The sequence below is a fragment of the Mus musculus genome, chromosome 2 (assembly GCF_000001635.26).
Source record: "Mus musculus strain C57BL/6J chromosome 2, GRCm38.p6 C57BL/6J".
NCBI lineage: Eukaryota > Metazoa > Chordata > Mammalia > Rodentia > Muridae > Mus > Mus musculus.
In genome coordinates, this window is record NC_000068.7 from 85,890,293 (window position 1) to 85,905,462 (window position 15,170).

General features: G+C 40.0%; 1 protein-coding gene and 1 pseudogene across 1 annotated transcript; both read right to left on the reverse strand.

Annotated features, from left to right (window-relative positions):
- Positions 1-8,704: 8,704 nt before the first annotated feature.
- On the reverse strand, positions 8,705-10,001 carry Gm40020 (annotated as a pseudogene).
- A 3,775-nt stretch (positions 10,002-13,776) lies between these two features.
- Olfr1024 (olfactory receptor 1024) lies at positions 13,777-14,760 on the reverse strand. The gene has a single exon (NM_001005230.2). It carries the CDS (start codon positions 14,758-14,760, stop codon positions 13,777-13,779), a length of 984 nt encoding a protein of 327 aa, NP_001005230.2.
- Positions 14,761-15,170: the final 410 nt, after the last annotated feature.

Sequence of the window (15,170 nt, forward strand, 5' to 3'; positions counted from 1 at the left end):
TGTCATAATTCTTTACTTATAATAATTCTACGCTTATTTTAAGATAATTTTAGTAGTTTTGATATTATAATATAGGTGCATCATTTTCCCTTCCCATTCTTCTTTACAAAGCCTCCTACAAATCCACCCCTTGATTATTTTCAAATTCATGTCCTCTTTTTTCTTATTATTATACACACACATACACATACACACACACACATTCTTAAATATATAAATACAATCTGCTAAATCTGTAGAAATACAGTCTGGGAATTACAATTTGGTATTAGACAGACATTTTTAAAATTTTGTCATCTTCTATGTCTTAGAGAAACCCAATTTATTGTCAGACATTTCACCTTTCTTACAAATGGGTTACCCAATTTTAGTTTTTATATGTATTTTTATTTACAGTTATATGTGAAATATTTTTTCATTGTACAATGTGGGTGTTAGGCATATGGTACTTCATCATTTCTATTAAAATATGATAAGATAACAATAATTATACATAAAATATTTGTGAGTGACAATAATATAGTTACTGACTTTCATATCATTTGCTTTAATCATCAAAAGTGAAATAATGAGAGTATAATTATTATTTTTTATTGCCTGAAGCCAGCTTCAGTATTTTTGTTCTCTCTTAAATGTAGCTGAGGTGAAAGAGCTTCTGTGGGGGAAAGAATTGGCCTTGCAGGGCTAGAGAAAACACCCAAGGAGCTAAAGGGGTCTGCAACCCTATAGGTGGAACAACAATATAAACTAACCAGTGACCCCCAGAACTGTGTCTCTAGTTGCATATGTAGAAGTGGATGGCCTAGTTGGCCATCAATGGGAGGAGAGGCCTTTGGTCTTGCTAATATCACATTCCCCAGTACAGGGGAATGCCAGGGCCAGGAAGCAGGAGTGAGTAGATTGGGGAGTAGGGCAAGGGGAGGATATAGGGGACTTTCAGGATAGCATTTGAAATGTAAATGAAGAAAATATCTAATAAAAATTATTTAAAAAAAGAATTAGTCTTGTGATACATTAGAGTTGCTCTTTAATATTAAAACTTTTACCTGTTTGGATTCTGAGTTACATTGCAGCCATAGTTGGTCCACCTGTCTGAGTTCCTTGGAGACTCTGGCATTTAGTACCTCATCATAATAGACTGGGAGATTGAGTAAAGGAAAGATTGCTAGGGCTTTTTTCTCTCTTGACCAGAAGCCTCTCCTTCCCCTCTTTAGACTAGAAGGAGGTTTGGAGCAATAAAGTTTTACAGAACCAGGAGAAAAGATTCACTCACAGAAGGAAAAACTTTTATACATGCAAATATGCATAGACTCACATACATTCATATACCAACCCATGATCATATTTATGTATTCCAGTTGGACATAGATACATATGTATCTTGTAATTACATACACACACACACACACACACACACACACACACACACACACACACACACACACACACACATACACACAAAACCTTACTTACATATGCATATGGAGAAAAAAACCCATGCATCAGTACAGAAAAAACTCATTCATTCTGGATGAGAAATGAGCTACATTCTTTATTGCTTAGAGAAAGAATAAGCTACTAACCTTTTCATTAAAAGAATTTAATGAATTAAACATGAGTCTAAAGAGAAAAACAAAACAAAACAAAACAAAACTTTGTTTTCTTTAGTAAGACTAAGCCTGCCTTGCTGTTAAGAAAAGATCATTCCATCCTGTCTACTCTTTCTGGTCTCTCTGCAGCTTCTCTTTGTCCTTTTTTTTTTTCTTTTTTTTTCTCATTTTTCTTTTAACTTTTTAAAAGACATTTTTATTGTCTTTTTTTGTTTGTTTATGTGTGGTTTTTTTTTTGTTGTTTTTTTGTGTTTTTTTTGTTTTTTGTTTTTTTTTTTTTTTTTGAGACAGGGTTTCTCTATAGAGCCCTGGCTGTCCTGAAACTCACTTTGTAGACTAGGCTGGCTTCGAACTCAGAATTCCGCCTGCCTGTGCCTTGCCTCCCAAGTGCTGGGATTAAAGACATACACCACCACCATGCGGCTGAGATTTTTTTACTGTCAAGAGACACATGGTGACACTAATGTAAGTAAACAGGAAAAAAAAGTAATATTCACAATGAGAAAGCTGAACCTAATAAAAGTAATTTGAAATCCAGCTAATGTGATTAACCAACAAATACAATAAGACACCTTTTGACAAACAAATATTGAGAGAAATATTGGTATTACTACAATAATGAAAGTACAGCAAGATTAAATCTATGTCCAAATGACTTATTTCAAAATTGATACCAAAGGTGTATTAGGAACTGTGGAGTCAAGCACTGTCCCCTGAAGAACAAGGGATGAACACTTTTATCATTTATGGTTGAAAAATACTTTTCCCAACTAAATTGTAAAAACAACCCTAGTAAGATATCTAAGTCCTCAAGAAATTAATAAGAATTAATAACACTAATTTACACTGTCATCATTACAAATGAACAGCTTTGGAGGGCCCAGAGCACAGTGTGAATATATGGAATGTTGGCACATGTATCTAAAAATATCAATATTCTACATTATTTCAAGGTAATTCTTCTTCTATTTAATGTATGTTCTGTTGTTCTAGAGTGGTGGCTCAGAGAGTAAACACAACTACTGCTCTCCAGAGGGCACTGGATCAGTTATAGTAGGCATGCTCAAAGGGTGACTCATGACATTCTGCAATACTAGTTCTAGTTGATCTGAAACATCCTCTGGCATGCAGTTCACAGATCTACATATAAGCAAAATTCCATAGATATAAAATACAAACAAGCAAATAATGTAAGACTAGAGAATTAAGAAATAGAATGTAAGGAGTTCAAATGAGTGATAAATTAGGTTCATAATATAAACTACAGCACTCTGATGATTTCCCAAACGAGCACAGCATTGTCACTGAAAGCAGGGATATCATTTAAGCAATTGCACAGAAAACAACATAGGGCTGGTTAACACACATACCATGAAGTAGACTGAAATAATACTCAAACACTTACTCACTTATATGCATGCCGTGAAATCTCAGAGAAACTCAGGACAAATGGCTTACTTATTTAACATATCAAAAGCAAGTGTTGGCTGCTACCACCTGTAATAAAATCCTGCCTCTTCTGAGCACCTCTCATATCCACCACTTCCCTAAACTTGTTTTTGTCACTGACATTTGCTGCCCTACCCATAACTTCCCTTTTCCTGTAAAACCCATGGGTTCTGTACTGGCTAGTTTTGTGTCAACTTGACACAGCTGGAGTTATCACAGAGAAAGGAGCTTCAGTTGAGGAAATGCCTCCATGGGATGCAACTCTAAGGCATTTTCTCAATTAGTGATCAAGGGGGAAAGGCCCCTTGTGGGTGGGACCATCTCTGGGCTGGTAGTCTTGGGTAGTTACATAGTTTAATAAAAATTAAATAACATTCTTTAATAGATGTTCTATAATACTGTAACTATTCTGAATTCATTTTCATCACAAATAGACAAAATATGTTAACAAATTTCTTGTCAACTAAAATCATTGATCATAGGCCTAATGGTACATGGGGAAATTCTATTTTACTATCTACATTTATTGAAAATGAAGTGTATCTGAAAGGATGAAAATCTAGGAGGTTACACACACACAAATGTGAGCATGCGTGTGTGTGTGTGTGTGTGTGTGTGTGAATATATATATATATACATAAAAAGTTAGTGGAACAAAGGACCTAATACTAAGAGGAAAACTAAGGACTTGTAAGTACTAGGCAGGTGAGCAATATTATTTGTGCACTTCAGTGTATATCAAATTTTCTATTTGTAGAAAAATGTCTTGTTTCAGTACAATGTATCATGCATGATGAATATATAAAATAAAGTGATTTTAAATGCGTATCTGTCTATATATGTACACACTGTGTACTGGCTAGTTTTGTGTCAACTTGAGACAAATGGAGTTATCACAGAGAAAGGAGCTTCAAGTGAAGGAAACGCCTCCATGAGATCCAACTGTAAGGCATTTTCTCAATTAGTGATCAAGGGGGAAAGGCCCCTTGTGGGTGGAACCATCTCTGGGATAGTAGTCTTGGTTCTATGAGAGAGCAGGCTGAGCAAGCCAGGGGAAGCAAGCCAGTAAAGAACATATCTCCATGGCTTCTGCATCAGTTCCTGCTTTCTGACCTGCTTGAGTTCCAGTCCTGCATCCTTTGGTGATCAACAGCAGTATGGAAATGTAAGCCAAATAAACCCTTTCCTCCCCAACTTGCTTCTTGGTCATGATGTTTGTGCAGGAATAGGAACCCTGACTAAGACAAATTAGTACCATCAGAGTGGGGTATTCCCGTGACAACCTGACCATGTTTTGGGGAGGACTGTGGATGGACTTTGGAACTTTGGGCTTGAAGATCCATTCGTTGTTAAGAGCTATGTCAGATGTTTTGTAGGAGCTTGGAAGATAATGTTGAGAACAGTGCAGAAGATGGAGGCCTGGCTTGTGAAATTTCAGAGGGAAAATTAAAGACTTTTTTCAGGGCCATTGCTGTTTTGATTGTGAAGATTCTGTAGTTCTGATTAGCTGGGGCTGAAGAATCAGCTGTGATTAACAAGATACCAGAACTACTAAAGCAAAAACTTTGCATTACTGGGACTATTGATGATGATTAGCTGGAGCTAAGAAATTAGCGGTGATTAAGAAGAGACCAGCACCATTGAGGTGACATCTTCTGGGAAGTGTTTTCTGAAGGCACAAAGAGGCTGTGTTCCAGAGATGGCCAAGGTTGTACTCCTGCTGCACCGGGACTTGGTAATATGTAAGGGTCACCCAGGTGGTACTGGTTTTGAAGGCATGAAGGGGTCACAAAGAGCAGCTGAGGCTGGGCACTGTGAGAGGCCATGGAAGGCCATTGGTGAAGGTGCAGCCTCAGTTGCAATTGAAGTCCCAGGACTGAAGGGGTCATGCAGTGTTTTGGAGATGCCAGTACCATGAGATGACCACCAAGAGCAGCAGCAGCAGCAGTGGAGTACAGGAATCTGGAGCCTAGAGGATGATGAGTGTGCTACAAAGGGCATGGCTGGAGAAGTGACCCAAGCCCTTGGAGGAGCCCAGAAGATCGTGAGTTGGATCCCAGACATTGGATGGTTGGAGATTGATTTTTGCTTTTGATTGTGACTGTGGCCTGATATTTTCTCTCTTGAAGGAAGAAACTGTTTTAGTGGAGCCCACAGTTAAGAAACTTTTAATTGTAAAAAGACGTTGAATTGTAAAAGAAATGGATATTTTAAAGAGATTGAAATTTTAAGAATATATAAAGACTGTGGGACTTTTAAAGTTATTTAGATCAGGGATGAATAAGAATTTAAGGGTTGAGGCTTACTAGTGATGTGTTTGTGTGTCAAGTTGACAAGGGGTCAATTGTACTGGCTAGTTTTGTGTCAACTTGACACAGCTGGAGTTATCACAGAGAAAGGAGCTTCAGTTGAGGAAATGCTTCCATGAGATCCAACTGTAAGGCATTTTCTCAATTAGTGATCCAGGGGCAAAGGCCCCTTGTGGGTGGGACCATCTCTAGGCTGGTAGTCTTGGGTTCTATAAGAGAGCAGGCTGAGCAAGCCAGGGAAAGCAAGCCAGTAAAGAACATCCCTCCATGGCCTCTGCATCAACTCCTGTTTTCTGACCTGCTTGAGTTCCAGTCCTGCATCCTTTGGTGATCAACAGCAGTATGGAAATGTAAGCCGAATAAACCCTTTCCTCCCCAACTTGCTTCCTGGTCATGATGTTTATGCAGGAATAGAAACCCTGACTAAGATAGGTTCCCATAGAACTTGCTTCTCCCACTCTTTCTCCCACTCTTCAATTTAGTTGTAACTCCTTCACTGACAAACTAGTCCAAGTGTACTCTGCACAGCTGAGGCTTGGATGTTTCCAGATGCACATAGTTGTGCTATTGCTCATCGCTTCAATAAAACATTCTTCTCAAACTTGCCTACAAGTGGTAATGCCCTCCTCTTCATTCATCTGGTACCAAAACCAGAGGAAGAGCATACAGGACTTCCCATCCAAGGGACTCAGTCTCTCTGAAACAACTTTCTCATATGACTTGCCTGAGGTGTGTATATGGCTGGCTTTTCTCAGTCAACTAGTTTGACTCCAAATTCGGGAGTGTGCCTCTTCTCGCCCTGTTCTAACAGTTCAATTCTGGTCATTTATAGTATAAACACCTCACTGGTTCTGAAGCCTGCTCCACCTCTTGGGAACACATCAAGCAACTCTGAGTCTCTCTGGCTTCTGGATCCTGCTACAATATATGTGGGCAGGAACAAAGGGACACCTAAGACAGTAAACTTGTCTCCCTGTGTTGGAAACCTCTTCTTTCCCAGAGGCTTCTTCTACTCCGTCTTTTTAATAGACATCTGCTCTAGCTGTTTTGACTGCTAGTCTCTCCTCCTCTAGTGTGAAATGTCAATTCAGAACTTCCTATTATCCTTACTAGTATTACAAAAGTCACACTGCTATACAAGGAGTCCTACTAGTCCTGCCCACTTAACATGAATAGAGATGACTCTTCTCTGTGACTTGAGAAACTTCTCTCCTTCAGGTCTCTTATTCTTCTTCGGATTCCCTAGATATAAATTCTAGACACCACGGCATCTATAATTTCTGAAATCTTTTGTTGAGCTAATTCATGGCGCTTCAACTTCCTTCCATCTAGGATGTGTAGCCCTCCATATTCCTTCTGCCCTCTTGGACAAGTGACCATATCTTTGCCTCCTCCTCCTCAGAGCTACCTGACCTATCTTCGCTATCACCTGGCCTAAGTATTGCAACCCTGCACACCTCATTTCTCACTGCAAAGTGCCTGCTATGTGCCATAAATTTTCAGTGCCCCCACCCCCAAGGCTTCTAGGATATGGGAACCATCACTGGGTGGAGGGTTCTTTATTTTTCTACTCTGTTTTTTTTTCTTCACTCCATTTGGAAGCCACAGATTTTTCTTTAGATCACCCTTAACTTTCACTTCTCCCCTTACCTCACCTACTTCTCACAGGTGTCTTCTTTGTCTCTTCCTTCATGCTCCTGTGGTCCTGATGTGACTATCTCTTCCACCTTGGAATCAGAAGATCCTAAAACTACACTTTCTTCCTACAAAACACTTGGCCTAATCACAGCTCAATTAAAGGATAAAGACTTGCACAGTAGATTTTCAAGTTATCTCATATGGAAGCCATTCATGTATCTGCACAAACAAATGATGCTCAAATCTCTTATATCTAAACTTTATCTGGTGTAACTTTAAAGCCTTTTATATCTAATTTTTTTTGCCTATTTCCCCTCTTCTTATTATTATTTATTCTTGCCTAATGCAACCCGTTCCAACTGGAACTATCCCTCTTTCTAGCACTCCCAATTCCTTCCCAACTCAACTCTTTCCAAGAACGATTGTCTTACATCTACCACAGGAAAAACTAGGTCTACCAGACACAGTAATGAAACACAAGATTAGATAAAACTAGAACAGGCACAAACCCTCATTTCAAGACTTGATGACAGGAGTCCTAAGAGCAGGCAAAAGAGTAAAAGAAACCTTCACCCCTACTCTCAGTATTCCTCAACACCTCCCACAAACAAAACCACCATCCAGGTACAACAGCATATATGCAGTGTGCCTAGTGTAGACCTGTATAGGCTTCAAAATTGTGCTTCAACATCTGGGAAACTCCAGGCATCCAAGTCAGGTAGTTATGTTGCCTATGCTCTCCTTGTGTCTTTGACACCTCTGGTTTCCACAATTCCTTCTCCCCCACTTCTCTGAGGTTTCCCAAGCTCATACATAAAGAAAACAATAGAGACAGGAAACCTGGCTTCTAGTGTTTAGTTGTGGGTCATTTATATTACTCCCATGCCCTAATGAAGGCAGACATTAATGACAGTTGGACGAGTCACCAAACTATGAAAAGAGCAAAACATCACTATGCTTTTTTGTGGGGTTGGGGGTGATGGGCAAGGGCCAGTCATGTTTGGTTCTAAAGTAGGATTCTTGCTTAGCTTGCTTAGCTTGCTTCTGATCAACCAGTGTCAGTTACAGGTTCACTCTTGTTTCCTGTGCATTCAATTAAACAAGTCAATATTTGGTTACTACCACAAGTTCTGTGCTACTATTGACCCAGTACACCTTGCAAGCAGGAAGCTTTATAGGCTGAAGGTTCCAATCCTGGGTTGTTTCCCCTCCCCTTCACTTCTCCACGACTTTCCCGACCTATCATGGTCCCAAGATTCACTCCTCGCCCATCCCCTTCAAAAAATAGCAGGGAAGCCTCTTGTAGATATCAACTAAACAAGACATAACATATGACAATAAAAAAGCACAAACCCTCATATCAAAGATAGGCATGATAATTAACTAGAGAAAAAGCACGGGACAAGTAGATAAAAGAGTTACACGCATAAACACAAACACACAATATCTCTCTGCTGAATGATTATTTTCATACAAAAGGAGGAGACTCTGATATGCAAAGTCTTAGGTTGACTACATTCATAAGAATTCACTGCAATCTAGGTTTTGAATGCCCTTGAATACCACATATGCAAAGGCTTTTCCACGTTGTTTAAATCCATAGAGATTCTGTCAAGTACATGTTCTTTTGTGACTCTGAAGATTACTGTTATGTGGAAACACTTTAACACATTGGTTACATGAATAGTGTTTCTCTCTAGTATGTGTCCGTTTATGGCTTTGAGGACGGCTGTATTGAGCAAAGGCTTTACAGCATTGGTTACATTCATAGGGCTTATATCCAGTATGTGTTCATTTATGACTCTGAAGAAAACTCTTCTGTGAAAAGGCTTTACAACATTGGTTACATTCATAGAGTTTCTATCCAGTACATGTTCTTTTATGGCATGGAAGAGTACTGTTATGTGAAAACACTTTACGACACTGGGTACATGCATAGTGTTTATTTCCTCTACGTGACTTTCGATGGATTTGAAGATAGGTGTGATGAGCAAAGGCTTTATCTCATTGGTTACATACATAGAGATTCTTTCCAGTGTAGGATTTTTTTATGCTTTTGAAGATTAGTTTTCTGCAAATGCTTTGCCACAGTGGTTACATGCACAAGGTTTCTCTCCAGTATGTGTTCTTCTTTGGCTTTGAAGATAGCTACGACTAGCAAAGGCTTTACCACATTGTTTACTTTCACAAGGCTTTTCTCCAGAATGTGAGCTTTTATGCCTTTGAAGAGCACTGTGGCATGCAGAGGCTTTACCACATTATTTATATTCATAGGGCTTCTCTCCAGTACATGTTCTTTTATCCCTTTGAGCATTGCTGTGACATGCAAATGCTCTCCCACACTGATTACATTCATAGGATTACTTTCCAGTATATGTTCTTTTATGGCTTTGAAGATGGCTGTGACAAACAAAGGCTTTACCAAACGGGTTACATTCATAGGCATTCACTGCAGTATGTGTCCTTTTATGACTTAGCAGATGGCTGTGGTAATCAAAGGCTTTACAACATTGGTTACATGCATAGGGCTTCTCCCCAGTATGTGTTCTTTTATGCCCTTGAAGAGTACTGTGATATGCAAAGGCTTTACCACAGTGATTGCATTCATAGGGCTTCTCTCCAGTATGTGATTTTTTATGTGTTTGGAGATGGCTGTGGTATGCAAAGGCTTTACCACATTGGCTATACTCAAAGGGCTTCTCTCCAATATGTGTTCTTTTATGCTTTTGAAGATAACTGTGACATGAAAAGGCTTTAACACATTGGTTATATTTATAGGGCTTCTCTCTAGTATATGTTCTTTTATGGCTTTGCAGATGGCTGTGGCATGCACAGGCTTTACCAAGTGTGTTACAGTCACAGGGTTTATCCCCTGCCTGTGTTCTTCTATGCATTTTACCACCAGTATAAAGTACAAAGGCTCCAGTAAGCATTCCTTTATATATCTGAGCAAGATTGTGACTCGAAAGCACTTCATTACACTGCACACTTTCATAGCTTTTCTCTCCAGTATGAGTTCTGTCTTCAATTTGAAGATGCCTTCCACTTCTTCTAGAAGTTTGAGAATTTTCTTTATTACTGTGGTCTTCCCAATAACAGTCTATAGCTCTGAGGTTCCTGTAGGTCTCCAGCATCACATCCTTTTAGAGACTCTTCTGGGAAGGATCCAGCAAAGCCCATTCTTACCGAGTAAAGTTCACATGCATATCCTCATATATCACTGCATTCTTTGTGAGCAGTGAGCATATGCTGGCCATGTTGCAACTTCAGAGCTTGCTTAGCCTTCTCTCAGTACTCAGCAGTTGAGGTCGAAGCACAACACACCAATTCACTTAAACTCTCACAATAGCATGGAACCTGCCACATGATTCCTCATTTTTTTATTAGATATTTTCTTCATTTACATTTCAAATGTTATCCTGAAAGTCCCCTATACCTTCCCCCTGCCCTGCTCCACAACCCACCCACCCCTGTCTCCTGGCCCTGACATTCCCCTGTACTGGGGCACATGATTGCCCCAAGACCAATGGCCTCTCCTCCCATTGATGGCCGACTAGGCCATCCTCTGCTACATATGCAGCTAGAGAAACAGTTCTGAGGGATCCTGGTTAGTTCATATTGTTGATCCTCCTATAGGGTAGCTGACCCCTTTAGCTCCTTGGGTACTTTCTCTAGCTCCTTCTTTAGGGGCCCTGTGTTCCATCCAATAGATGACTGTGAGCATCCATTTCTGTATTTGCCAGGCACTGGCATAGCCTCACAAGAGAGAGCTATATTAGGGTCCTGTCAGCAAAATCTTGCTGGCATATGCAATAGAGTCTGGGTTTGGTGTTTGTATATGGGATTGATTCCCAGGTGGGGCAGTCTCTGGGTGGTCCTTCCTTCCATCTCATCTCCAAACTTTGTCTCTGTAATTCCTTCCATGGGTATTTTGTTTCCCATTCTAAGAAGGAAGGAAGTATCCACTCGTTGGTCTTCCTTCTTGAGTGTCATGTTTTGCAAATTGTATCTTGGGTAGTCTAAGTTTCTGGGTTAATATCCACTTATCAGTGAGTGCATATCATGTGTGTTCTTTTGTGATTGGGTTACCTCACTCAGGATGATGCATTCTGCATATTGTTCTTGTAATTTCTAAGTTACTCTACTCTGCTTTCTCCTAATCTTGCTCTCCCCTCTTGCTCTAATGTAAGAAGGCCATTCAACATAATTGTTTCTATTCTTTTGTGCATTTTTGAAGGGAATAGATCACATAGTTTTCCCAAGCATCCTTTTTTATTTTAAAAACAAAATGTCAGTAAAAGTTCATACATAAATTCAAATAATAAATTGAATAAGAAGTTAAAAACAGAAATGTTTACACGCATTTTTTTTTAATTGGGTATTTTAATTATTTACTTTTCAAATGTTATCCCCTTTCCTCCTTTCCCGGTTTCCCCTCTGGAAACTTCCTAACCCATTCCCCCTTACCCTGCTTCTATTGAAAGAAAATGAGATTTTGTATCTTGTGATTCTTGTAAAAGAGTTGTCTACGAGCCCAAGGCCAGGGGCCGAGAACAAAGCAGAACAGACAGGGCTGTTGTTAAGACATTCCTAAGAACAGCTTGATTATACAAGCAGGGCTATCTTGTCTGGGTCAACACCACCTGGCCAGAACCTCCCCTCTGTCTACTGCCCCTTGACGCTGGGTAAAGTCATACATCAACTGGTTGCTATGTGAACAAGATAAGCCCCCAGCCCACAGGAACAAAGTCCTGATGCACTTTTGCTAACATGTAATCTTTCTGTTAATGTTTAAATAAGCCAATAGTGTGTCACTATGCTGAATTCCACGCCCCTAAGCCCCTTACCCCATAAAAACCCCTAGCTTTCAAGCCTCGTGGCTGACATCTGTTATCTCCTGTGTGGGATGCATGTTGGTCCAGAGCTCCGTCATTAAATGTCCTCATGTAATTACATCGAGAGATGGTCCTTTGTGATTTTTTGGGTGCACGCTGAATCGGGAGTTGAGTGGGGGTTTCCCCACTAGGTTCTAACACTATGAGGGTGCTCCCACACCCACCTACCCACTGCAGCCTCACTCCCCTACCATTCCTCTACTCTGGGGCATCAAGCCTTTACAGTATCAAGGGCCTCCCCTCCCACTGATGCCAGATAAGGCCCCTTCAGCTTCTTTAGTCCTTCTCCTAACTCCTCCACTGGGGTCCCTATGCTCAGTGCAATGGTTGGCTGAGAGTATCCGCATCTGTATTGGTCATCTGCATCTGTATAGGAGACAGCTGTATTAGGCTCCTGTCAGCAAGCAAGCACTTCTTGGCATCAGCAATAGGGTCTGGGATTGGTATCTGCATGTGAGATGGATCCTGATGTGGGGCAGTCTCCAAATGGATTTTTCTTCAGCCTCTGCTCCATTCATTGTCACTAAATTTCCTTTAGACAGGAGCATTTCTAGGTTAAAATTTTGGAGATGGATGGATGGTTACTTCTTCCTTCAACCAGGGACGGGGTGGGGTGGGGTGGCATGCCTAACCTCTGGATATGGTCTTGACAGGTTCTCTCTCTGCTTTGTTGGATATTTCAGCTAATGCCATCCCTGGTGTGGGGTCCTGTGAGGCTTTTGCTTTCCTGGCATCTGGGACTTTCTGGTTGCTACCACCAGTCCCCCATCCCCCATTGCAAGGCACCTCTGTTCAATTTCCTGACCCTCTGTATATCTTCTCCATATTATCCCATACTTGATTCTTCCTGTCTTTTTCCTCTCCCCTGCTTCTCTTCCTCCCAAGTCCCTCCTACCCTCTGTTTCCCTTGATTATTTTGTTCCCCCTTCTAAGTAGGACTGAAGCATCCACTCTTTGATCTTCCTTCCTATTGAGCTTCATGTTGTCCTTGAGTTGTATTGTGGGTATTCCTCACTCCTTGGCTAATATTCACTTATCAAGGAGTACATATCATGTGTGGTCTTTTGTGACTCAGTTACCTCACTCGGGATGATATTTTCTAGATTCATCCATTTGCCTGTGAATTTCATGAAGTCATTGTTTTTAGTAGCTGAGTAGTATTCCATTGTGTAAATGTACTACATTTTCTGTATCCATTCCTCTGTTGAGGGACATCTGGGGTATTTCCAGCTTCTGGCTCTTATAAATATGGCTGCTATGAAAATAGCTATACCACTCCTAAGCATATACCCAGAAGATGCTCCAATTTGTAGTAAGGACACATGCTCCACTATGTCCCCAACAGAGGGAATAAATATGCTAAAATGTTTTATATGGTCATCACATGGATGGAAATCATGTTTTATAATTCAGGAAATACATTGTAATTCAACTTGGGTCAAAAATGTTTCTACGTGTCACTCAATATAGATGTACACAGTGAATAGAAGAGCATATATTTTGATGAAAATAGGTAGAGAGCAGTTATCAAGCAAGACTAAACTCAGGATATGTTTAATCATGAGAGATGATGTCTGGGATTGCATTTCCTCTCTATCAGCTTTTTGCAGCTTTCAAATCTATAACTGCAATTATATTCTCACTAGATCCCATGTTATACACCCCAAAAGCATATTATTGCCATTCCAAGTTAAAAATAAATAACACATCCAACATATTCAAGTAAAACAAATCAAAGAACTTTTAAAATCTTCAATTTATAATTTTTAGGGAATTTATATGTAAGTATTATTTTTACATAATTTTCACCTGTTTCTCTTCTTCCCCTCTTTCTCAAACTTATAACATCTGTTAAAATTGAAGGCATGTTTTGATTTAGTGGGACAGCATAGGTACTGAGCTTTTCTCCACTTTGCAGAGATTTCTTATAAACACTCTTCTCAGAGCCTGCTTCACATCCTTGTTTCTCAGGCTGTAGATAAATGGATTCACCATGGGACTCACAAAAATACAAAATACTGCTATAATTTTGCCTTGCTCAACAGACCTCTCATTTGCTGGTCTCAGGTACATGCAGAAGAGGGAACCATAGAACATAGTAACAGCTGTCAGGTGTGAGCCACAGGTAGATAAAGCCTTTCGTTGCCCTTCACTGGAACGGATCCTCATGATGGTGATGAAGATAAAAATGTAGGAGATGAGGATAATGAGAAGGGAACCTGTAAGATTAATCCCAGCTGACACAAAGAGGGCAGTTTGCTTGATATAAGTGTCAGAACAGGTTAACATCAAGAGGGGAGGGTCAGCACAGTAGAAGTGGTTGATGGTGTTGGGTCCACAAAAGGATAGACGTGAAGTCAATATCACCTGCATTGTGCCCACCATACTACCCCAGAAGTAAGGGAATGTAACCAGGCAAATGCAAACTGGCCGGGACAATTTTGTGCTGTAATGTAGGGGTTTGCATATTGCCATGTACCTGTCATAGGCCATGGCACCCAGCATGTAATATTCAGTTAACAGCAGAGTGACAAAAACAAAGCACTGAGTCAGACACCCAATGTAAGAAATAGTCTTCTTCTCAGATAGAAAATTGACAAGCATCTGAGGAGAGACATTTGTTGAGTAAAAAATATCCACACATGCCAAGTGTGTCAGGAAAAAATACATGGGGGTTTGCAGCTGAGGAGTGAACCTGATTAATAAGATCATGCCAAAGTTCCCAGTCAGTGTGATGAGGTAAATTGTGAGGAATACCAAAAAAAGAATTGGCTGCAGCTCTGGTCGTGTGCTTAGTCCCAGAAGAATGAACTCAGTTGCCTCAGTGCCATTGCGCTTAGCCTCTGAGTATGCCTTCATATTCTCTAATGGAGAAATGTGTAAGAGACAATAATTAAATTACTTGTAAAAACCCAAATCAGTGCTCACTCCAACAAAATGTTTCTTAGAAGAATGTATGAGAAACATTAGAAGAAGTATTTAGAATAGCTGAGCAATTCATACAACCTTCAATGACTATGACAACTTGGGGATACAGTCTGGTTGCAAGATCAAGTGATTAATCTTTAGCTCCGCATCTGCATCAGAGCTAATATACTGAAACTGATAGAATCTTTTGGAACATACTAACTTTAAACCTGTTCTCCACCAATGGAAAAGCTAAGCATGTAATCAAACAGCATCTTAGGCCTATCGATGAGATTTCTTTGCTTGCTGTAAATTTACACCTATGTTTCCATAAATGTATTATAAAAATGCCTTGATTTATA